General features: G+C 38.5%; 1 protein-coding gene across 1 annotated transcript in view; it reads left to right on the top strand.

Annotated features, from left to right (window-relative positions):
- The window catches only part of RNGTT (RNA guanylyltransferase and 5'-phosphatase), a 170,675-nt gene extending 148,654 nt beyond the window's left edge, over window positions 1-22,021 (top strand). Inside the window, exons 15-16 of the mRNA XM_064707516.1 lie at window positions 15,037-15,160; window positions 18,020-22,021. Of these exons, the coding sequence (XP_064563586.1) occupies window positions 15,037-15,160; window positions 18,020-18,183 (288 nt within the window). The 3' untranslated portion in view covers window positions 18,184-22,021. The remainder of the gene's footprint in view (window positions 1-15,036; window positions 15,161-18,019) is intronic.
- The last annotated feature ends 1,190 nt before the right edge of the window (window positions 22,022-23,211 follow it).

The raw sequence follows: 23,211 nt of genomic DNA, 5'->3' as shown, positions 1-23,211 counted from the left end.
ATTAAAGGCTGGAGTAAAACCACATTCTTATTGTACATCTGTTTTAACTGGAAGTTAGCATCTCCAGTATAGTATTCTCCACAAACAAGTCCTGTAGCTCAGTTGTCACTCCAGCTACTGGTAATTGATTTTCAGATATCCATTTTTTCACTACTTCTCTCCTATAATAGAAGTCTTCAAAACCAGATAGGTACTGCAAGTTTAGGGTCTGTTAGGGCTCTGATGAAAAAGTTGGTGGCTCTTAGAGAAGGTTAGCAAATAAGGAGGAAGATGTAACTAAACTAGATTATGCCCATGAAAGACTGGCCTGTAGGGAAAAAGATCAGATTTCATAGTAAAAGTAGAAGGATGCCGATCTACTCAAGGTGATAAGTAGCACCTGTATAATTCAAAAAATGTCCTTGATATCTACAAAGCACTAATCCTAGGGGAAGATGAAGCTGTACATAAACAGTAAATCAGGTAAGATTATTTCCTTTTGAATTGTTAATTTGTTTCTCTATTTGTGTCATTTACACTAAAATATATAAATTCTTTGTTCATCAAATTTGGTTTCACAATTCTTATTGCAAGGGTCACATATACCTTTCCTTGGCAGTTTTCCAGAATGATTATAGTATTGGTAAAGTTTCACTTTTGAGAGAGAAATATATATTGAAACTCAATTGACTAATAGTGATGCAATATCTTGTTATGTAATAGTCAACAAAACCATTATTCATTTACTTTTTATTTGACAGTAGTAAAGCCACTGCAGTTTTATCTTTCTAGCATAAAGTGAGAATGAAAGTGAAGAACAACAGAACTCAGTGGCACTATTACATTTCAGCAAATTGAAGTTTTCAAACTGCCACTTCTGATTCTCTCCAAACGAAAAAAGGTTGATTGTAGAGACAATAGCAGATTATATCTTCGGGGAAAATAGTTCAGAAATATTTGAAAGTATCAGAAATGTGGCAGCATTGTTAGAACCATTGTGCAGAGACTTTATTTGTATTGCTGAGAACTGTAGATGTTTTCATTTACTGGGAAGGGAACTGTAACTACGCAATATTGCTTTTTATGTTACTAACTTCAGTGAGTTACTGTTTAATTGATATACAGAAAAATTTCTGCCAGTGAGTTTGCAACCAAATGCTGTAATGAAATGTCACTTCTTTTTAAAAAGTGTTACTTTCCCTTGGTTCGCTGAAGTACTAAATCCATTTCAGTAAATGAATCTATTGATTTTAGCTTAATGTGTTGTAATAAAAAATATTTGAGCATGTTCTCAGTGGTGGATTCATGAGATGCCATGCTGGATTCTGTACCGGCAATGATGTGGATTTTTCTCTATTTTTCATGCATGAAGTAGTGGAGTCAGCATTGTTTCAGAACGGAGTTAATGACCTGGGGTCTGCTGGAAGCCAGTTGTCTCACTCAGCTGTGCAGAAGTCATGCATGGACTCTGACTGGGTCAGCCAAGACCTGATGGTGCTTTAAGTGGGAGGCAGTGAGGCTCTAGCCAAACAGCTCTTGAACCTCTTGCCCCTTGCAGACGTGGTTAATGCTGACCGTGCTCCTCACTGCCTTGAGCAGCTGCCCATTGCCTGCGCGCTCCTGCTGCACCGCACAAGAAATAAAATGCCCCATTAGTGTTGTACATTAACCTACCCAGGTGTAATTTAACAGTAATACACACAAGTGCAACCCAGCTTCTGCTTCATTTGGTTAGTGGGTCATGGTTAGCCATGCTTGATTGGTGATCATTGCAGGAGCAGATTAACTGCAGGCTGCAGAATTTCTTTTAAACCTTGCTGGGGTCTAGGGAAGAGGCTGGTCTGTAGAAGAAGCAATCTAAAGGAATATGCAAAAGCAGAATTTGAGACAATAATGTTTTTGTTCTTGTAGAAAATAATGCATTACATACAATTACTGCATTTTACTACATCACTACCTTCTCTTCCCACCTGTTACACTTTGGATACCATTAATGCATAGAAAGGGGTTCCAGAATAATTTAACTTCAATAGAAGGAAAGCAAAGGACGTATCTGATTAATTTAGAAGGATGTTTATAGATCAGTGAGTCAGATTTTGGATTTACAATACTAAAGTTAATGCTAATGCAAACACTAAAGCAAACAGACCTTGAATTACTTAATTACTACCTTGTTAATATTTCATTCAGAACTTTAGGGAGAAGTCTGTACTAACTAATTAGTAATTAGTAATTAGTGCTAGTAGTTATAGCAGGAAACTACAAACCAAGGCTTTTTCATTAATTTCTCCATTGTGTGCACTGTTGCTTGACAAATCAACTCCCTTTTACCTTGGACTTCCCAACTGCAGAATTACCTACATACAGCTGTTTTCTCTAAAGCATGCTAATGAAATTAGTTTAACATTACAAGTTACTTATACACATTACAAGTGTATAAGAATACACTTTGAGATTGTTGGATAACAGATGTACGGAGTTGCTGTTGCTGTTACTTTGTTTTTCTTTCTCTTTTCTTGTTTCTGTTCTTCTAGGGAAGAGCCTTCAAGGGTAGTTTTTTTTTTCCTGGGAAGTCTTAGTGTCACTGGCTGTCTCTAGAAAGTGCTTATGATGTTACTTGAAATACTATTACATCATGTGTAAAGCAAAACAAATGTTTTTGGCTGTATTTGTTAGGGAACTAAAGCTGTTTTTGTCCTGGGCCCTAGGTAGGGGAGGACAGCAGCTCAAACACAAGTGTAGCACTTGAGCAGAGCACTCAAATTAGGCTCAGAATTCTGGGGAATTTAAGAATTGGCCCATGCAGAGATCTTTACAGGAAACAGCTTTATGACAAGGGTTTTTTTTGGAGACATCATATGGTTAGAAAACTCAAGAGACTTTCCGTGGCTTTTCTTGCCTTAGCTTTTGCAGACTAAGTGGGTGAAGTCATTTCGTGAAATAAGAATGAAGATTAAATTGTTGCTCACTTACTTTGTTATTGGTTCCACATATAATAACAAAATGTATGGACGAAGCCATGAAAAGTGTGCTCATGTACAGTGGACTTTCTCAGATTTCCTATCTTTCAGGGCTTTGGCAGGACCAGCTATTAAACCATTAATTATTTCCTGTTATCAGCATTTACCATTCAAAGTTGCAATCCCTTTTAGCTGACAGTAAAACAAAAACTCCGATACAGACTTTATTCATTTGTCTGGAAACATTGCTGCCCAAATAGACCAAGAAGTTTATAGGTTTCTCCAACCAGATCTTGCAAAATCCATTATATCTTCTGTAGCCAGTTGTGACTCTTGAAAGTCCATGAATATTGTCCATTTCTCTGCCTCATGATTACTGCAGTCTGTGTTGCCCCACCCCACATCCATTACCGTGGTATCCTGGGAAATCTGGCTTCCAAACTCTGCAGGCTCATTAATAACAAAGCATGGAAAGGAAAGAAGAGCTTGCAATGAAAGGTAAAGCAGTGACAATCCCTCCATAGCCTCATTTATCGACAAATTTGTGCCATTGATAGATTAGCCCTTGCTTACCTTTCTTTCAGCAGGCTGACCTCATCAGCTGGCAGGCACCCTAAAACCATTTGCAGTTACTGAGCCACGATTAACTTCTCTGTCGAGCCCCTTACATTCTGTAGCCCCACAATGATCAAGAAGATCTGTGTGCTTAGATACCAGATTGTAGGTCAGATTATACATCATGTCATTAATTGCTTTTGAAGAAGAAGGAAAAAGCTTTCTGTGTCTTAAGCCTCAAAGCCAGTTAAGCTTTGAAGTTTAAAGGAAACCATTCAAGAAAGGGGAGGGAGTTCATGCCATCTCAATACTATAAAGGCAGATGAGAAGTGGGTTAGGGCAGTTGACTTTCACTACAGCACTTCCTTTGATCAAAGCTAATTTTTAAAAGTCTGCGTTAAGTCAGCAGCTATTAATCTTTTTGTTGTGGTGTATTATCTGTAATGGGAAAAAAAGATTATTTTCCTTCTAATTGAAATCTTAGAAGGATGAAAAATCCCTAACATGACTTTTGCAGCTTTTTTCCCAACACGTCTTTGCTTTATTATTTTGTTCTCATAGCACTGCTGAGATTATTTCTGTTGTTGTTGTTGTTATCGTTGTTTGGCTCCTCTTGGCTTTATATCATTGTATATCATTGCAGTGTTCCATCAAGGCATTTATCAGCTTCCTCATTCAAGTGGTTCTAACAGCCACCTAAAACTTATCCTATTAAAACTCATTATTTACAAAAATAAAGGTAGAATCAGCAGAGTTGTGATGTCCAACCTCAACAATTAGGTGTAAGAATGCCTCCTCAAAATGGCAGGGTTTTTAAAAATCATTGTAGTTTGACTTTCTTGTCATGTATTACAAAATAAAAGTTTGTGCTTTATTATTGTCATGGTTTAAGTCCATCCAGCAGCCAAGCCCCATTCAGCCACTCACTCATCCACCCACTCACTCACCCACTCACTCACTCCCCCAGCATCAAAACCTGGGGAAGAATAGGAAGGGTGAAGGTAGAAAACTCCTGAGTTGAGATAGAGACAGTTCCATAGGGAAAGCAGAAGCCATGTACACAAGCAAAGCAAGGAATGAATTCCCTGCTTCCCATGGGCAGGTGGGTGCTCAGCCATCCCCAGGAGAGCAGGGCCCCATCACCCCTCAGGGTCACTTGGGAACACAAACGCCATCGCTGCAAACGTCCTCCCCTTCCTCCTTCCTCCTGCCTTATGTACCGAGCGTGCTGTTCCATGGTCTGGAATGTCCTTGGTCAGTTTGGGTCACCTCTCCCAGCTGTGTCTCCTCCCAAGCTCCCCCAGGCTCCCCCCAGTGCCCTCCCCACCAGCCTGGCAGTACAAAAATCAGAAAAGGCCTTGGCTCTGTGTCTCCACCTCATCATCACTGTGTTCAGCACAAATCCGAAACACAGTCCCACACCAGCCAGTGTGAAGAAAGTCAATGCTACTCCAGCCAAAACCAGCACAAATATATAATACAAATACAAAACCTGAAAATTTAATTAAAAGATGTTATTCTTTTAATTTTGCATTTAAGAGACTTCTCTGATTTCAACATTGTTCTGAGCAAAACTATTACATGTACTGTGTAAAAGCTATGATGAGCAAGACTGAGCTCTCTTCTCTCACTCAAGACTTTGGTTTTTAGAAGACTTGGCTAATGACAAACCATTCAGTCTAATGGAGTAGACGGGGATCAAAAGAATTTATATTTCCTACAAGTTCTGTAAATCTCTCTATGTTCTAGTGTCAGATTTGTGAGTAACTAGGAATTGCCTCTGAAATTTATGAAGAAAAGAAGTCACTATTTTTTGTAAATATGTTCTAGGCAAAAACTGAAACATATTAAATATGGGAGATTAAAAGCAAGTTTTCTATTTCTGGCCTTAGTTTATCTGCACATTCTCTCTGTACAATCCCAACGTTTTCAAGTATTAATAGGGTTTCTAGATGTTGAAAACATTTATAAATTTATAATCTTGCTCCCTACCCCCATTTTTCTGATAATGCTTGCATAGCATGTTTAATAATTTACATACCACTTAGATACCAGTATTTGATAAAGTCAGTATGCCTAATTCAGCCTCCAATTATATATTCCTTTGTTTGCCTGCCATAGTGCAAAATACAAAGTAAAATTTTGATTCTATCTTTCTTAATGTTGTTTTTCAGTAACATTCTGAGGCAAAAAAATTTGAACCATGGGGGAAGCAGATCTGCTAAGAAACCAGTTTGGGCTCTGTTAGGCAGTGAAGAAGACATATGAATATATTACATATGATTATCATAAAATTAGGGCCTGGAAATGGAACAGTCATGCTGCTGCATTTTAGACAGTACATTTATAATAAACTGTAATAAGGTAAACACTTTGAATGGATATAAGAAGAGGCATTACTTGTGATCACAAATGTGTACAAATGTGTGTTCAGTTCATGCTTTTGAAGCTCAATTTAACACAGCAAACAAATTTCCTTATAGTGTTGACACAGTTGTTCTCAGTGGTGAATTTTGATTTATGGGGAGAAAACTTTAAGCAAGTGGTTGTTTGGGATCTAAATGGAAGAAAAGAGTGTGATTCTTAATGGCTGTAATTTGAAAGCTGTGTGTTGTTACGAGTAAAAGTGGGTTTAAAAGATTCACTTGCAATCACTTGATACTTTGGATTTTAGTTTAAATTTCTGTTGGTGTATTCTGATATGATTTGGCATCTTTCTGAAAGAATGTAAACCCATGATTTCTTGGGAACATTTCAGAAGCCGGATAGATATAATGAGAGTTAGGTTTAGGGCCCAATCCTGATGCTCAAAGGCATATAATTTACAAGGATAAGAGCTTGTAGAGCTGGATCCCACATGAGTAGCCATCAGATACTGTCTGAACTTGTAAAAGTAGTTTTTCCCTCCATAGAAAGACAGCTGGGAAGCTGCTGATAGCCAAGCCCTGTGGAGTGTCCCTCTAACCCATCCCTGGCTGTGTGACAGCAAGTGACAGAATCCTTTGTATGGTGTAAGAAGTACAGGTCAAACAAGATGAACTTAGACTCCTACAATAGCAAGAGCTTGGGTACAGATGAACAGATGAAAAAATAGTATATGAGAAAGTACCCTGTAAGATCTGTGTGTGAGAAGCACAAACATTTGTCTGGAAGTCCATCCTATTGGAGGTGAATTCCAGCATGTGAAAGGCAGCAAATGTCAGAAAAACTCCTCATCCTATTCTGACACAATCATCTAAGTTCTCTTTCATTTATTTTGAGGTGTAGGAATAGTGTTGCCAAAGTGATTATAAAATAGTGATAGCATTGCTTTGTCTCTGGAAGACTTGTTTGGGTTTCTACTGATAAATTATTAACAAGATTTCAGCTGCCCTGTGTCACAAGATTTCTTGGTAGCATGAGTGTAAGTACCTGAGGGGTAATTAAGATTGGGTTTAGAGAACCTAATGGGGGGTAAATGCTTTCCCTGTGGTGTGGCCACAAACTATCTCTTTCTTCCCCATTTGCAAACTGAGAATAATAAGCCTTAAGAATTAATAATTTATGAATGAGCTAAGTGGTGTTTTCAAACTATATTCTTTACTAGTAATGAATAACTCTTGTCTCCTGGATCTTTGTGTCTCATTATGCAGCACTCCCTGTTTAGGGCAGGCTCCCTTTTGCAAAAGCAGTCTGAGTGAACAAAACACAAATGGGGGTTAAGACTTTTAAGACTGGCTTTCACAAACTAGATCATGGCAAGCAGAGGTACAGTCCTCGAAACGTATCAGGCTGTGAGTGTAATATTTTCTCACAGAATCATTTCTATATTATTGTTTCAGCTTTTTTTGCCAGATTGCACTGTATATCCTTGTTCTCTTCCCTCTTGTATAGTTGCTTAACTTTCTGATGGGGTGGCTTTTTCTTCAGAAACCTCCTGTGAATTCCTTGTCCTTCACTGAAAGGTTTTGATGTTTTGGGGTTTTTCTGGGGGGGAGGGGTGTTGTTTGTTTGTTTTTGTGGGTTTTTTCTGTTGTTGTTTATTTGTTTTTGCATAACTTGCTGAACAGTTCTGCAGTTTGCTGTGGCATTTTACTACTACAAAAATATCTGCCTGCTTTTCTTTGGAACTTAAACACTTTCAAGCGTTAGCACTGTCTCCAGGGATTATTATTATTAGCACAATTATTTATGATGTGCCAAAACCAAGGCAGGCCTTGTAAAGTTACCCCAGGTGCTTGCAAAGCATTGTTTTTACCTCTTCCTACAAATTCATGAGCTGTAGAGCAGGTGAAGCTCTGTTTGCACCAAATGCACATCCTCTCTGCAATAAGGTCACACTGACAACTTGCTTTGAGAGCTCTGTTGCTGCTCTCTTAATGCCTGGGTGTTTCTGCAGTTCCCCTGAGAGTTTCTTGCTCTTTCATCAGCATGCTGAGGGTCAGAATTATATGAGCTGCTTTTTAAATAAGACTTTATTTAAGAACTCATCACAGCAGAGCTATGCCAAGTTCACAAATCCTCAGCACAGAATTCTTCAGTTTCTCTATTTTTACAGGAGATTTACAGATTTTTTTTCTTAAATCCAGAGACCTGTGATGATTAGAGTGCAGGGGAAAGGGATATCAATCTAGGAGGACAATAATTTCTTACTTTGTTTCATTTAACTGTTCAAGATGTGTATGGACACCCAAATCTCTGTGTCCCATTCTTGACGATGATTAAAAGAAAATGGGATTTTTTAAAGCTTTAGAGTTCTCTCAGGAATTAGGTGGAGATGGCAATGTCTAGCAGGAAGGACAGCTGTTCTTTGAGTAATGTAGATGCCTGAGCTATAATGCCTAAAAGTGTGCAAAGAGTTTATTGGTTTTCCTTGGCAAATGGCTTTACCATTGAGTAAAATGAGACATAAAAAAGTATATTAAAAAAAAAATCTAGAAGAGTGATCATTGAGGAAAACATTTGTGCAAACACATGTCTATTTCCACATCTTGGTCTTTGCAGTTACCAGTTATCTGCTTTCTTATAGATGCCAGTGTGTTCCTCTGAGAGTCAAAAGCAAAGCTCAGGAAAACATTGGTTTCTTGCAGATAGTTCAAATGGTGTTGCAAGGTCAGGTGTACAGGATACCTTCCAGGATGCATTAAGAAACCTATTTCCAGCTGGCACTGAAAGTCATTAAACTTGTTATATCACTGATAAGAGGAAAGCTTTTTATTTCTGATGTTTCCATCTGTCACTTGCCAGGAAAACCCCAGGACTCCAACCCATTATATGTATCAGAAAACAATATCCATATTTTTAATTACTACATGTAAGAATGAGAGGTTCTTTGAGAAAATATTATATGTTAAAAAGAAAGACTAAATCATGAACTGAGAGTGCTAGGCACTGGAAGTGAAAAACAAACAAACAAAATCCACAATTTTAAAAAGCATCATTCTTGTAATTTGGAAACGTGATTTTGCTTCTTTGCTTTTCATGTGAATCTACAGTGCTTGGTGTTAACATTGTGGTTTAATGAACATGAACAAAAGTGCGAACATTTTTCATTTCTTGATATTCTTTTTCAGGAATGACATCTCAAAATTGGAGCATTTCCTTTTCCTATATACATAAGAAGCAGCATAGTTGCACTTAGAAGGATTTATTAATGTTAAATAACCATCTCAACTGCATTGTGTTTACCCAAGCTGATAACCATTTGTTGGGTAAACATTCCTTAAAAAGGAAACACAATCAGTATGTTTAGTTTAGCAAGAAATCTATGGTTTGATAAAATAATCTCTTGAATAGTATAAAGAAACAGATATTAAACTGCATTACAAAATCTGTTTGGGCTTGAGTAAAAATGCAAAGCAGATTAACTGATTAACTTTTTCCAGCAGACAGGATTCACGTGGTTCAGTGGACGACTTATGTGAACGGCATTTAGTAACCATGCAATTTTTTATTCTTTGTGAAGTTTGACAATGAGAAGCATGAGATGCTTTATGTGAATGGGCAAAAAAGTTCTTCAAAAGCGTCTGAACAAACAGTCCAGAATTAGGAAGAAGCTCTGAATGAACAGCTTGGGATCTGTGTTAGGTGCTGGACTGTGCCCTGTAAGTGCTGGGAGCTCTAATAACTTCGTGTCTACTGACTGTCTCAGATGTTCTAACTCAAATAATTAGAATTACTTATATTCATGACTTCACCAGCATCAAAGTAAGAGTGCTTTCAAAGGATCCCTGTTTCTTACACCTCATTTCCTCTCAATTGCCTTGATTTGACATGAACGTCCTTGGAGTTCATCACCTTTAAGTGTTTGGTCTTTAAAAAGATCTTGCTTTGAGTTTGGTTTACCTTTCTATCTTCAGAAGCTGTTTTATTTTATTACTGCTACTTCTTGATTTTTTCTGTCTCCAGCCTATTCCTTCAGAAGTCTTGACGCCTCTTTGTTTCCTCAAATTCCCATGTAATTGTTCTTTTTGTTCCCTGACTGTTGTGATTGCATCTCCCTGATCTTCAGATGTTGCTCTACTGCTGTGGAGTCATAGTACCAGTGTGCAGCTTAATTCTCTCTTTGTCTTGGACATTCCACACCACGGGAGAAGTTTGGAAATAAAGTCTATTGTACTTTGCAGTTGTGGCCTGTCAGAGCATTGGAGACTAATGCAGAAATTGGAATTTGATATGTGGTGTTTTGCTATAGAGGCTTTATTTACTAGACTGTCATTTGTGGCTGAATCAGGACAGGGGGCTCACACATGTCATGGTTTTGGACAGTTCTTACAAGAATGTGTTTTATTTCTGCTGGGTGACCTCCTAGGGGAGGTGTGGGACTCCAGTTCTGCAGGAAGAGACGGGGAAACAAACAAAAGGTTTCTCCTTCATGACCACACAGCTGATAATTTATTTTGGGATGTGTCTTTTTCACTTGTTTGTTCACTTTGGCTGCAGTAGTGTATCCTAATGGAGAAAATGTAGTTATGATATCAGTAAGAGAAGGAATGACTTTCTAGGCCTCATGTAGCTGCTCTAAACTTTTCTTGCCTGCAGGCATTGGAACTTATGTTTAAAAAAAGAAAACAAACAGTTTGTGTATTTGAGCGTATCAAAAGGAAATGCCTTCATTGCTCATGCTAGCTGTAAAAAGGCAGATTCTTCCTAGAAAATAGAAACCCATTGCATTTAGAATCCATCTTGCCGTTATGTTACGGTTCCTTTTACTTTTTAATTCTCTATTTGAAAATAACGATGTTTTAAATTTTGTAAGACTTCAGCAGCTGCTTTTGCTCATTTTTATTCTCTCATGGAAGTGAAGGTTTTCTGCATCTACTATTATGATGTTTTCTTCTGGGACGTTAAAAATTGGCTGATGATTAGGGGTATGGCGCAAGAATAGAAATGGGTGAATTGAAGAATGTCTTTCTATCTATGCTTGGTAATAGGGGGGAAAGTGCAGCAAAAAGGCATTTAAAGAAAAAAGAATTTGAAATAGAATGTTTTAAGATTTTGCTTACAAGCATCACTTTCTTTTAAGGGGATTATTTACTAAACTAAAATAATTTCAATTGCTTTGAAAAAAACATGCATATGGAAACATAAGGCTTTTTTCAGCCAAGTTTCCATTTATTTAAAGGCTTATCTCCTTTTTTCTTTCTAAAGAACTTGAAAATGGGGAAAGTAAATGCATTTATAAAGTTTAGGCCTGTCCATTGTAGACATGCTTTCTGAAATATTAACTTAATTACCTTAAAACCTAAATTTGCATTGTTAATGCCTCTTATGTAGAGCGAAGCTTGCTTAGGAATTTCATTCTTCTTTGGGGTTAAGGGTGATGAGACTAATGTTTGAGTGGAATGATGTACCAGTCTGAAGGTCAGGTGCCCTTTGGACAGACACAGAAAAGCATTGGCTGCAGCAAAGATAGTAAAGGCATCTTCATGAGACTGGAGCTAACTACATTCAATTTAAATGGGTTCTTCTCTTTCTCAGCTGGATATATTAGTTTTTTTTTTTTCACATTTTGCTCCAATTTAACATAAATTCTGGCTGCATGTTATTCATCTCAAAATTACTCCATTATTCATCCAGGCAAGAAAATTTGAAAAAGGTTAGATATTTTAAATTTTTAAATATATTTTTAATTTCTTTCATAACATAGGGGATAGAAGAAGCCTGGAAAATGAGAGATTTCCTGAGCCTTAACTGTCTTCGTTCTTAGAAAAAGAAATAAGCTTATGCCACTGAAGTTCTTCCCAGTGAATGGCCCAGATGATAGTGCTGGGGGAAGCCTTTCTCAGCAGGGAGGGGAAGACATAATCATGTAATCTGACATTCTTAGGCAATGGTGTTGTATTACATTGGTCTGATTTGTTACTGAACTATTGCTGAAATGGGGATGCAGCTCAAGTCCATTTTTTTCCAGCCACACTTTGCAGACTAGCAGTAATGTAGTGAATCAGCTTCCAAAAGGATGCTCCTCTGTGGTTTTGGAAATTGCTTCTGTTGGGCAAATAGGTTGGTTCCTGATAATTAGATCAAGTATGGGCAGGACCACTGAACATTGCTGCTGCTGAACTTTCCTTCCTCTTGAAAAGAAATGTGTACAAGTTGGTGTTTGTCCTTGCCCAGGACACAGTTGTTGCCCCGACCCGTGCCACTGTTCTGATGCACACAGCCCCATGTCCAAGACTTGATCCTTTGGGATTCTAATTCTGACTGGCTGTCCAAAAATAGGCTAAGGAATAAATGTTTAATTAAGGAAGGCTCCATGGAGTCCTTAGTGTGGTGGCAGTTTCCGTCTTGAAATTGCTGAATGTTGGTTCAGGGCCTTTTATCAACATCATGGCAGAAGCACTGGCACTGTGTTAAGCACTGAGGAGAAGCATTTTGGCTGAGAACTGCCATCACTCCTAACTGACCTCATGTGAAGCACTAGAAGCTAGAAGAAGTACCTCTCAGGAAGAGAAGTGATGGTGTGTTATTCAAATACTGCTATGCACTGTAATATATAAAGGGGAGAAGGAGGGAGGGAGAATTGAAAAGACACTGTGCCGAGGAGCTCAGAATTAGTTCCCAAAGGGAAGGAATTTCTAGACAGTTAAATTTGATGTTTTCCCTGTCCCACTTTGAATCTGAAATACCACAAAGTAGCATGCGCATGGAAGGGTAGATGAAAGGTGTGAATTATGGATACAAGAATCACTGTAGCCTTGTTCAGTCCTTTGTATAAACAATACCCATTTAGAAGTTTACTAAGATACTATAGTGGAAGAGTGTTTTTAATGCTGAAAGTGTGTTTGCTCAGAATATGTGTAGTTTTAATCAAATGCCCAGCAGTTGTTAAATGGTTCTTTTATATTAGAATAAGTACCTATGTAAGATTAAGGTCACTTAACAAGTACAGGGAATTGTAGGTGCTGTATTTCTTCCTTTGTAAAGTAATTACTACAACTTGCAACTGTTAAAGGCTCTGATCATCGGTTATCTAATGGGAAAATTCATTTAAGTCAGTGCTTTGGCAAGTGTTCATATTTTGTGGAAAGATCCATCTTCCAGATTGCTAATGAATGGCCAAGCAAGTCTCTCGATAGTTAATAATATTGCTTAATTGCCACAGTCAGATAAAGCTGCCATCTAATTTATTGCTATTCTCAGCATCTGAACACTAGAAGAATGATAAGCCATGAGAAAACCTTATGAGGTGGGTGGTTAGTTGAAGTCATTACCTGCAGTTTTATACATTTCCTTCTCTATCAGGTGATCTTTCTAATATTTCCCTGCTTTGTCAGAAAATCAGACATGTGGCTGTACCCCCTGCTGTCCCCACTTCCACTAAGCAGCTGTTTTCAAAATAATATACCTTCCCAAGGCACTGCAGAGCCAGGAGTTTCTTCCTGGGTTTATGTATCCATGGTATGCTGGAAAAGGATGTTGTGTTTTCCTACATACACCTGATGAAACATAATGCATCCATAAACACATGTCAGTCAAACCTCTGGACTGCATGTAGCTTTTCAGTGCAGATGGAAGAGGTGCAGTGCTGCTCAGAGCATTCTGCAAAGGAAGAAGATTGCTAATCTGAGCAATCTAATGGTCAACAGAAGACACAAACTTCACTTAAGTAGTAAATGATTTGAGGGAAAAGACTCTTTGCAGGTGCTGGAATGGATAAAGAATAGTTTGTGACATGAAAACCTGACTCAAGCTCTGTCAGTCCTGCAGCAGGACAGGACTCAATTGTAATCAAGTTTTGCAACATTTTCTTAAAGTTCCATGTTCACTTGACAAGTAGAATCCTAGGGCTCCTTATCCAGGAGTGAACACAAGTATTCAGATTAAATACCAACAGTGTTAGGATTCTGCTTATCAAATCTTGTACTGTGCAGTATAGGAGGACTTGATCCATGCTCAGAACCATTTCCTTAATTAATTGTCTTTATCTGGGAGTTAATGGAAAAGGGGTTCATGGGTTTTTCCACTGCGTGTGCTATTAAGCTGTCTGGAGACAGCTATGGCCTTTTTTAAATCTGCATCTCTCTGACAGTAGTAAATTCCCATGTCACTGCTCAGGAGCAAGTAGACAACGGAGGTGAAAAATTATGCTAATGAATTGCAATAACCACCTCCTTTTTATGAGAGCGCTTATGCATAAGATCCTGAATCCAAAGTGTTACATTACCTTGTACGGATTTATTGGTAAGCTATAGCAACTAAATGCAGCTAGCAGTTAAATACAGCTTCATACTGCTGAAGAGGCTCTTTGGAACAAAGTGAAGTATATGGGTAAAATTGTTAAAGCGTTAGATAAGGTTCTCAGGTTACCATGGTTACATGAAAATTTTTGCATTGTATCATAGATTAGGATGCATAGGATGAAGTAGCCAAAACAACTACAAAGTCCAATGCATATAAACTACATTTCCAAACCACATGGTGTTGCCAAATAGAAAGACAAATAGCTCAGGATATTGGCTGCTGACAAATCTATGAATCAATAAAGAGGGGCCTGAAGGAGATTTAGAATATATGCCATTTGAAAGTCTGCATTGTTTTGAAGTTGCAGTCTTAATTTTTAAAGACAAATGAAGAAAGAGAAGAGAAGAAAAAACCTCAGTCATGTAAAGAGTGAAATTATTTTTGTAAGCTTTTTCCCGTATTGAAATCTGACATTTTGCTGTGAGACCTTCAACAAAGAAGGTTGATGAAACATGGATAATACATTTCGTGCACTTAGGCTGGCAGTAGCACTTAAACTGGAAGCAGTTTATTCCCATGGAAACCTATTTGCATTTGGGCCAGAAGTGACTTTTCCCCCCCCTCTGTTAGCACTGCTGATGTTTTAGCATAGTATAATTGCTGAATATTGACAGCAAATTTGAAAAGTATTTTTTAAATGTTAAGTAGCTGAGCATATGTAAAATGGAGATGTATTCTGTGCAATTTTTTTTGTGTAGGATGGAGGCACGTTGCTGAAAGATGCAGGGCAGCTTTTGATCTTCTATTATTTATGCCTAAAAGAAAGAAAAAATTGTGAATTAAAATCTGTTTATCCTAAACAATTTTTTTTATACAGGTGACAAAAGAACTCAAACAGTACGACAACAAAATTATAGAGTGCAAGTTTGAGAACAACAGCTGGGTCTTCATGAGACAGAGGATAGACAAAAGCTTTCCAAATGCCTACAGCACTGCCATGGGTGAGTAGAACAATTTGCTTTAGAAGTTTCTGAGGCTAAAATTTTAATGTTTTACCTCTGTTCTAAGTAGGAAAGGCACTCTGTATTCTTATTTCAGGTCTGGGTCCTGACTCCCATAACTTATTAAAGTAATGCCTCATCTTGGAAATGCTTATGTCATCACTAGTTTTTAGATAGCATGAATCCTCTGGCTGCAGGGTTATTTGATAAAGTCAGTCAAACCAAAACTCTGATACAGAATTTAACAGGTAACACAGAATCAAGAATCAAGTGCCTAAATCTTTGCAGAACTGCAAACACTTGTGCAAAGATGACTTTAAATGGCAGGGCATGCCTTTCAAGTCAGAGCCAAAAAAGTTTTTATTTACAATAGCATTGCTTCAGCTGACATCAGTCCCTAGCATTGTGTTGGCTTGCTGGGACGTAATGCAAACTGGCACATTATGACTGGAATTAGTTAAACAAAAAATCCATTAGAATGCCAAAACCATTATTTGGCAGATGGGCTAGAAAATTAATAGGAGAAAAATGTCATCTTGAGTTTCAACAATAGTTACACAAACAATGAAGCAGGGAAACTAATGAAAGGTGAGGGCATATTTATGCAGAGCTGCGAAACTTTTATATTCTTCTACCAAAAAATACTTTGCCAAATATTGTAGAATAAAGCATGATATTTACTTTGAGGTAAAGTGTAAGAGTTTGAGTAGAAGTGTGTGCAAAGATGAGTAGCAATAAACATATTGATACTGACTTTTGTTAAATGCCAAAACGAAATTTAATCGTATTTAAGACCATGCTAATTACTAGGGCTGATATAGGATTTTCTCTAGACCCTTCTACTTGTATTTCTGCCTGAGCAGTGAGTAGATCTTCTTGGATAAACACAATGTGGTCATTTTGCTAGGAGATGATAAATCTGTTGGCACCTTAGGGAACCAGCACAAAATGTAGCTGAAATACTCGCTGAGTAGTCCTGTCAGGAAAGAGGAATGGACCACAAAAGTCATACAAGTACGACATCTCTTTGTGACCATGACCTAAATTTTTCTTCTCTGGTTCACCTTAGTGTTTCAATAGTTACTTTTCCCTGGAGTTTTCTCTTGTCTTTTTTTTTTTTTTTCTTTTTTTTTTTAATGGATAGCATATTCTTCTTTCCTTCATTCTTAAGAGCATATGTATCTGTCCTTTTTTTCCTCTCATTTTCTCCATTTGTAGAGCAGCTTTGTTATTTCTGACCTTTTGTCTCCCAAAACAAAGTGGACTTCCTAAAAATTAAAATTAAAAGAAAATTAAATGCTACAGGCAGATTTTTTGAGATATATATCAAATTTTCTATAGGAATTTTCTGAACAGAAAGTTTTCTTTTGGCTTTGAGTTTTCACTTTTGATCATTTTTCAAAATCCCCAAAAATTATACTTTTATCATTTGAGACTTCTTTCTCTAGATCCTCTCTTCTCTATTAGCTTTCTCTTGATGAAAAATGCTGTTTATTTTTCCCCATGGTTGAAGTAGAAACAAAATAAGTATCTGTCTGACTCTTGCTTTTGGACTTCGTTACCTTTCAAATTGAAAACTGGAGGTCTTTTTGCGTGATTAGGCTAAGGCAGTGCTCAACAGTTGATATACCAGTTACATGAGTTACACCAGCTGCCATGAGACTGGAATTCTGTTCCTAAATTACTGGTAATCATAATGCTTCCCAACTGCTAAAGTCAAATACTGTGCCATTCTTAAAGCACCTTTTCACCAAAAATAGTGAAATAATTAAAAATAATTCTAGAAAGATGCTTTATTAATTGTAAAGTAATCCTTTGGTTCTGGTGTTCTGCAGGAAAGAAAGGAATGTTTTTGAGAATCATTGTTATTCATAACAATGTTACATTGCAAGTACATTTTAAGGAGTTCTAATGCTTAGTACTCCAGGGGATCAGTAGATTGTTTTGCATGGAAATTGCATCCTTACTGTGGCCAGCCCTTACATGCTATCAATTACCTTCTAATCATTTTGTGCTTTCTTCCAAGATAGTTGTAGGATTCCCACTTAATTTCATCCTCCTTTTTTCCTTTTTTTCCTCCTCTTAAGTCTCTCAGGAGGATTAATTAGGGGAATACAAAGTTACATAGGAAGGCATTAAAAAACATTTCATTTGTTTAGAGTGAAGTAAGCCTGTTTATTTGTTCCATAAAATTGCATGGACCATGGCTTACAAACTGTGGTCTGGGGAGTTGTGTTAAGTACCCCAAGAGTGCCTCTACCTGTGTGCCTTGGCCACCACACAGCACCATGGCTGCTCCTCCATCGTATGGTGGTGTAGACATGCCATTTGCTTGGTGCCAAGTCTTTCTGCCCCATGAAGGTATATGGGTTAAAAAAAAACCAAAGGACTGCACATTGCAAATTTAGGGTATTTATAGTACTTACTGGGGAAAAAAATAAGTTACCATAATTCAGACATTTTCAATAATAGAAGCCAGTCTTGTTTCCATCTACTTGGATTTGATGTGTGTTTCAAAGCCATGCCTCACAAGGCCCTTGTTGCTGTTCCTTGCCTCAATAGGATGTCAGTTTTGGTGCTTTTATAGTTGCTTCAGGAAGCCTTACACAGACATATGCCTTCAGTTTGTTTTAAAAAGAGAGATTCCCATGAGCGTAGAGGCCCAAGGCATTGCTTTGCTCTCTGGGGGGCAGAGCAGAGATTCGTGACTCCAGACACAACCACCTTGTCAAAGCGTGCGTTTAAGGCTTAATACTTGAGCCAGAGTATGTTTTTATTTTGCCAAGAGGGGCTGAAGTTATTGAAGTGTCGAGTAGAACAAATCAGTTTATTACATGAGAATGTGTTCTTTGTTCCCAGCTGTCTGCAACAGCATCCAGAATCCAGTGACGAAGGAGATGCTGTTTGAGTTCATTGACAGATGTGCAGCAGCTTCCCAAGGACAGGCACGGAAGCACCACCTTGACCCTGACACTGAACTCATGCCACCCCCGCCGCCCAAAAGGCCCCGTACCATAACATAGGGCCTTGGGCTCCATGGAGGAGAGGAGCATGTGTGTACAGTTCTCCAGGAGGTGACACGCAAGTGTGGAGGCTGGGAAAACAGAGATCTGGATTGCTCTAAATACTTCTGTGTGTTTTCTGAGTTTGGTTTTCGTTTTGTTTTGTTTTTCTGAATTCCACATACAAATGGACGTTGTTTTGTAACTGATAAATTCAACCTTACCTTATGGTATTTGAAGATTGAATTTCCAAAGGTTTAGACAAGAACCAAGTACAATGAAGGCAGTGGAAAGCTGCCTTGTTTATATATGGATCTCTTTTCACCTTTAATTTATAATGTCAGCAGTCTGGAACTGAGGAAATACTGGGATGCCGTACTTTTTAGGAGCTGTGTTTAAAACAAGCAGAAGTGGTTTTTTAACTGTTGTTATTAAACTGGCTGTGATTTGTCACCCATAGTATAACAGATCATAGTTTCTCTGCATTTCTGAGATTTGTGTTTAACAACAAACAGCAATGTTGTTTGTGTTCTCGGTTGATTAAAAACTAAGCCGCCTTAGGTTACTCTAATTTCAAAATTAGCTGGGTTTTTGTTGTTGAAATATTAAAAAAGCGAATTCTTCTTGTAAATAGCATACCTTTGAAACAAGGGAATGTGCTGGATGTTTGCTTTTTCCCCATGTTTGAACGTAATGCCAAATGTATAGTGGGCTGATTTTAGCTTTGCCTTGTTATCTGTAGATCAGAAATGTACCAAATCCTTAGTATTAAGGTCTCTGTTAAAGAGACTGTTTCTAGTGCAGGGCTTAGTCCTCCACAGTGATACCATTGTAAATACTTCTAAAAAGTACACATCACTGTGATGCACAAGAGTAATAAGCAGCGCTGATAATGAAGTCTTGCATCCAGGCACAAAATGGTGAAATAAATGCCAGGCAGCTCCTGTGTAAAGGAGAAAGTAGTTTCAGTGGAAGAGAGCCAAATCAGACAGGAAGTCTCTTGATTTACATAATTGCAGGGCAAAAGTAAGTAATTTTGGGGCGGTGGATGAGTGTCCCAGGGAACAGGACACTCATTTTCAAAGATGGGGTTGGCTGTCCTGTGGCACTGTGCTCATCCTCTGGCTGACTTTCTTTCTTACCAAATGAAGAAGCACATGAATGCCCTAATGGCTTTTGTTGCAGCAGACTGGCAGATGTTCATAATATTAGTTTTGAGAAGCTGCCGTCTGGCTGTCTAAGGGAGGAGTTGTTCTGAGCTGGGATTAATTGGAAACCAAATGCAGATTTTAAAGTTTACTGTCCATTTATCAAGCAGGGATTGAATTGGCTCTTTCTATCATTTACTTAGTGTGTGAGTCATCCATGCATTCAGTAGTCTGATTAGTGAAGGTCATTAATTTGTTATAACTAAAATGCATTTCTGTTTAAATGGATTTTCATGTTTGTAAACAAAATTTACTCCTGGTTTGTTTTTTTGGTTTTTTTCTATATGAAAACTTTTTGACTTTGCTTTGTGGTGGCTTCTCTGGTTGTTTCAGCCTGTTGTATAAATGCACACGGCATCATTTAGATGGTGTTCCTGGTTTCTCTTTCTGGGATATTCCAGATGTGTTTTAGAGAACTGAAGGAGTTATATAAGTTACTTTTTATACTATGGTAAAACTTGAGGGGAAAAAATGCTTTCATCAAAGTTCTTTTTTTCAACTGTACATAGTTTCTGCACATTATCTATTGAAAAGATGTAATATCACCTATGCAAGGTTGCAAAATGATCTCCTAAAAAGAGCCTTATAAATTTGATGTGAAAACCTATGCATCCTCTGTGCATCTTGCATTGAAACACACAGTTAATTATTTCTTTGCTCAGTATGAATAATTTCCCCCAGATTATACTTGTCAGTGAGATTGTCATAACATACACTTTGTCACTGATCTCCATGGTTCATGGCAATTGCAGTGTGTATGATAATTACAGCCTTCTCCGTGAGCTTAGGACATTTCGTTTTTTTAAGAATGTGTCCAGGTTATTTCTGTCTTTCTCCTTCCCAGCTCTTGCATCTTGTATTTCAACAAGACCTGGCTTCTGATTTACCTTTTACTCCAGAGCTGCAGCACTGCAAGCTGTCTTCCATGTGCATTCCACTAAGTCCATGTATGTGTTTTGGCCCTTGTGTTTTGACAATGTCTTTTTTCCCACTCTCAGTTTGAAATGGATATTTTGAAGGAGTAATGATTCTGAGAAGGTACAAAGCTCCACGTTCACATTTGACTGTCAAACTCTTCTTGCACTGTGACCTGTAGCTTTTCAGAGAGGTCAATCACCTTTGCTTTTCTGGGAGGGGAGGCTCCTGGGGAAAGTTTGAATGAAGATGGTGAAAACAAGTGGACTTTCACTTGGACCAGATGGGTTTAAGGCCATGAGAAACCTAAACCTCCTTTCTCTGCTACTAGATATTCAAGAGATTGAAGCTAAAAAGCAAAGAAGAGTCTGTGCCAGGAAAATAATGATGATGATGAAAAACAATACCCTAACTTGTCTACTCTTTGGTGTGCAGCATGATTTCATCCACTGTTTTGTCATTTGTTAAATATATAATTAAAATTTGGGTTCAGTGGAGTTTCCAGAAAATGTAAGTACATTCCTCTAAAAACCGTGTATTATGTATTTTAATAAAGTCAATGGTTTAAAATACTTTCCCTAAAGATGTATTTGCTTCGGATGCCTTTCCAGTGGTACTGTGCTACCAGTGCAAAGTACAAGGATACTTCAGTGTTACTGTTGTTTAGTCCTCCAAGAAAAGGATCCACATTTTTCAGTGGCTTTTCTCTGAGGCAGGAGCCCTCCAGCCCCGTGGTGGCCGTGATCCATTGTGCCCTTTTTAAGTGCGATTTGATTTTGCTGCAAATAGAGCCAGAAGGAAACCAATTGGTGCCTGAAATACATATTCTATGACAGGCTAATGTTGTGTAGCTTATCCATTCAGTGTTAAGTGCAGCTGCATGAAAAGTTGTGCAAGAGGTCTGTAGGAGTCTTCCCTGACAATTTATCATTCAGCATGACCCTACAGCTGGTAGCCCACCTACTTGGATCAGCCCCTGGACTTGTATGGTACTAAGGCAGTTTCCTTTTTCAAGCTGCAGCTGTCTAGGTGGCACTTTTCAGGAGCTAAAAAGCCTATCTTGAGTTTTTATAATTTCTTTCTAATTAAGATCCTGCCTCCACTGATGTTATGTTCTTGTTATGTGTACAATTCTTGTGGTGCTTCTCTCAACCATTTCTGACTTTGCAGTGCTTCAGTGCAAATGCCAAACCAGATCTGACATTTGAGCACACCAGGAGAGGCGTGGTAACTTCTCTGTCCCCTGCTCAGTCCTCTGCTCTGTGGGCATTAAGGAAGGGGATTGATGTGCCTGGGCCAGCACACCACACTGTGTAGTTTTTGTTGGCTTGGTTTTTCACAGGAGCAGTCCTTCAGGATCCCTGCTCCTCTGCATGGCAGCTCTTCACTTCTGTGCCTAAGAGGTGTGACTTTATATTTGCATAATGTGTAAGACATAATTGTCTCTTACAACCTCAGAGTATTCTCAAAGGTGATGGCACAGCTAGGTAATTTCCTGGGATTCATCTGTACTCAGCAGAGAGAGAAAGGGAGCTGGAATCAGAATTGTTCCTCTTGCATCTCTTATGCAGATTTTTGTGTCTTCAATGCTTCCTCTGAGTTCCTTCTCAATCAGTATGATGTGTCACATTATATGTTACTCTCCTGTGTTATTTGGATTTTGTGAGCAAAGTGTTAAATATTTTTATTTCATAGCATTGAAACTCTTGCAATGTCAGTTAAATTTATAAGGTCATTAAAAATATCCAATTAGTTGGTGAAGAGTTATTTATTTTCAATAGATGATATTGCTTTCTGTTAGTCCTCTGTCATGGTTTAACCCCAGCCAGCAGCCCAGCCCCACACAGCTGCTGCTCAATCCAGGCAGTCCTGCTAACTTGAATGGGAGAAACATTCTGCTGAAATGCCTTAAATAGCCAGGCCACTTCTGTCCTGTGCTACAGCACAGAGTTTACTTTCACTTTGCCTGGGGCTGCTGCAGCTTCCAAGGCTCACAAACCCTGCAGGGGCTGCATTTCACCTGTACCCCTTTGTTTTCAGTGTCAAGTTTCTACACTCTGTGCTTCTGGCATAGTTCCCCCTGCTAGGGTTCCTCCTTACACCTACCTGCCTGCTTCTCCAGTTGTCCTATGATGAGGTGTGAGGCTGAGAGCAGCCTGTGCCCTGTGTCTGACCCCCCAGTCATGTTCTTTGAGGGCAGTGCTCCACTGGAGCCTGTACGCTTATCTCTGCATGAGCCAGCCGTGAGGATCCGTGGTAGGGCAGTGCTGTCCCTGTCAGGCAGGCTTGCGCAGGGAAATCAAAGCAGCATCTACAGTATTCATTGTATGAGCAAGGAGCCCATTTCCTCTTCCCTCCCTCATGACCCCATCTCCCTATTTCATGTACAAATAAAGGTAAGACATACTCTTTACACTGACATCTGGATAAATTAGTTAATGTTTGCAGTGGGAGTATAGGTTAGCGCTCTCTCTGCTTCCCTGGTGAGAGTCTGCTGAGCTTCTGCAGAGATCTGTAGGGCTGAGGCTGGAGGTTGATTGAGACATTTACAAAACAGTTTTCCCTCAGTCAGGGCTCATTTTAATCTGGTTTGTTTCAATCTAGAGTCAGCAATGGGGGGGAGCACATGAGCTTGAACCTTTCCAAAAGTGTGAAAATACACAAGACTGAACTTGATGAGGGAATGGTAATAATACTTTTTTTCGGTGTTGCAAAGAAAGCTAAAGTAAAACTTAAGTGCAAACCATTTCCACTTCTCTTAGCACTGGATGTAAAAACAATAGACATTTTTCAATCAATTTATAGTCAAATCGACTCCCATTATAGGAATTTATTTCATCAGAAATACTGTTCATTTCTCCTTTCTCCTTCCTCCACCCTCAGTATCTTTGTGTCTATTTGACTAGCAGAAAGCATACTAATTGGG

The sequence above is a fragment of the Zonotrichia leucophrys genome, chromosome 3 (genome assembly GCF_028769735.1).
Source record: "Zonotrichia leucophrys gambelii isolate GWCS_2022_RI chromosome 3, RI_Zleu_2.0, whole genome shotgun sequence".
In the NCBI taxonomy this organism is placed as follows: domain Eukaryota; kingdom Metazoa; phylum Chordata; class Aves; order Passeriformes; family Passerellidae; genus Zonotrichia; species Zonotrichia leucophrys.
Note: the sequence above shows the minus strand (reverse complement) of the source record. Positions and strands in the feature narration are given on the sequence as shown.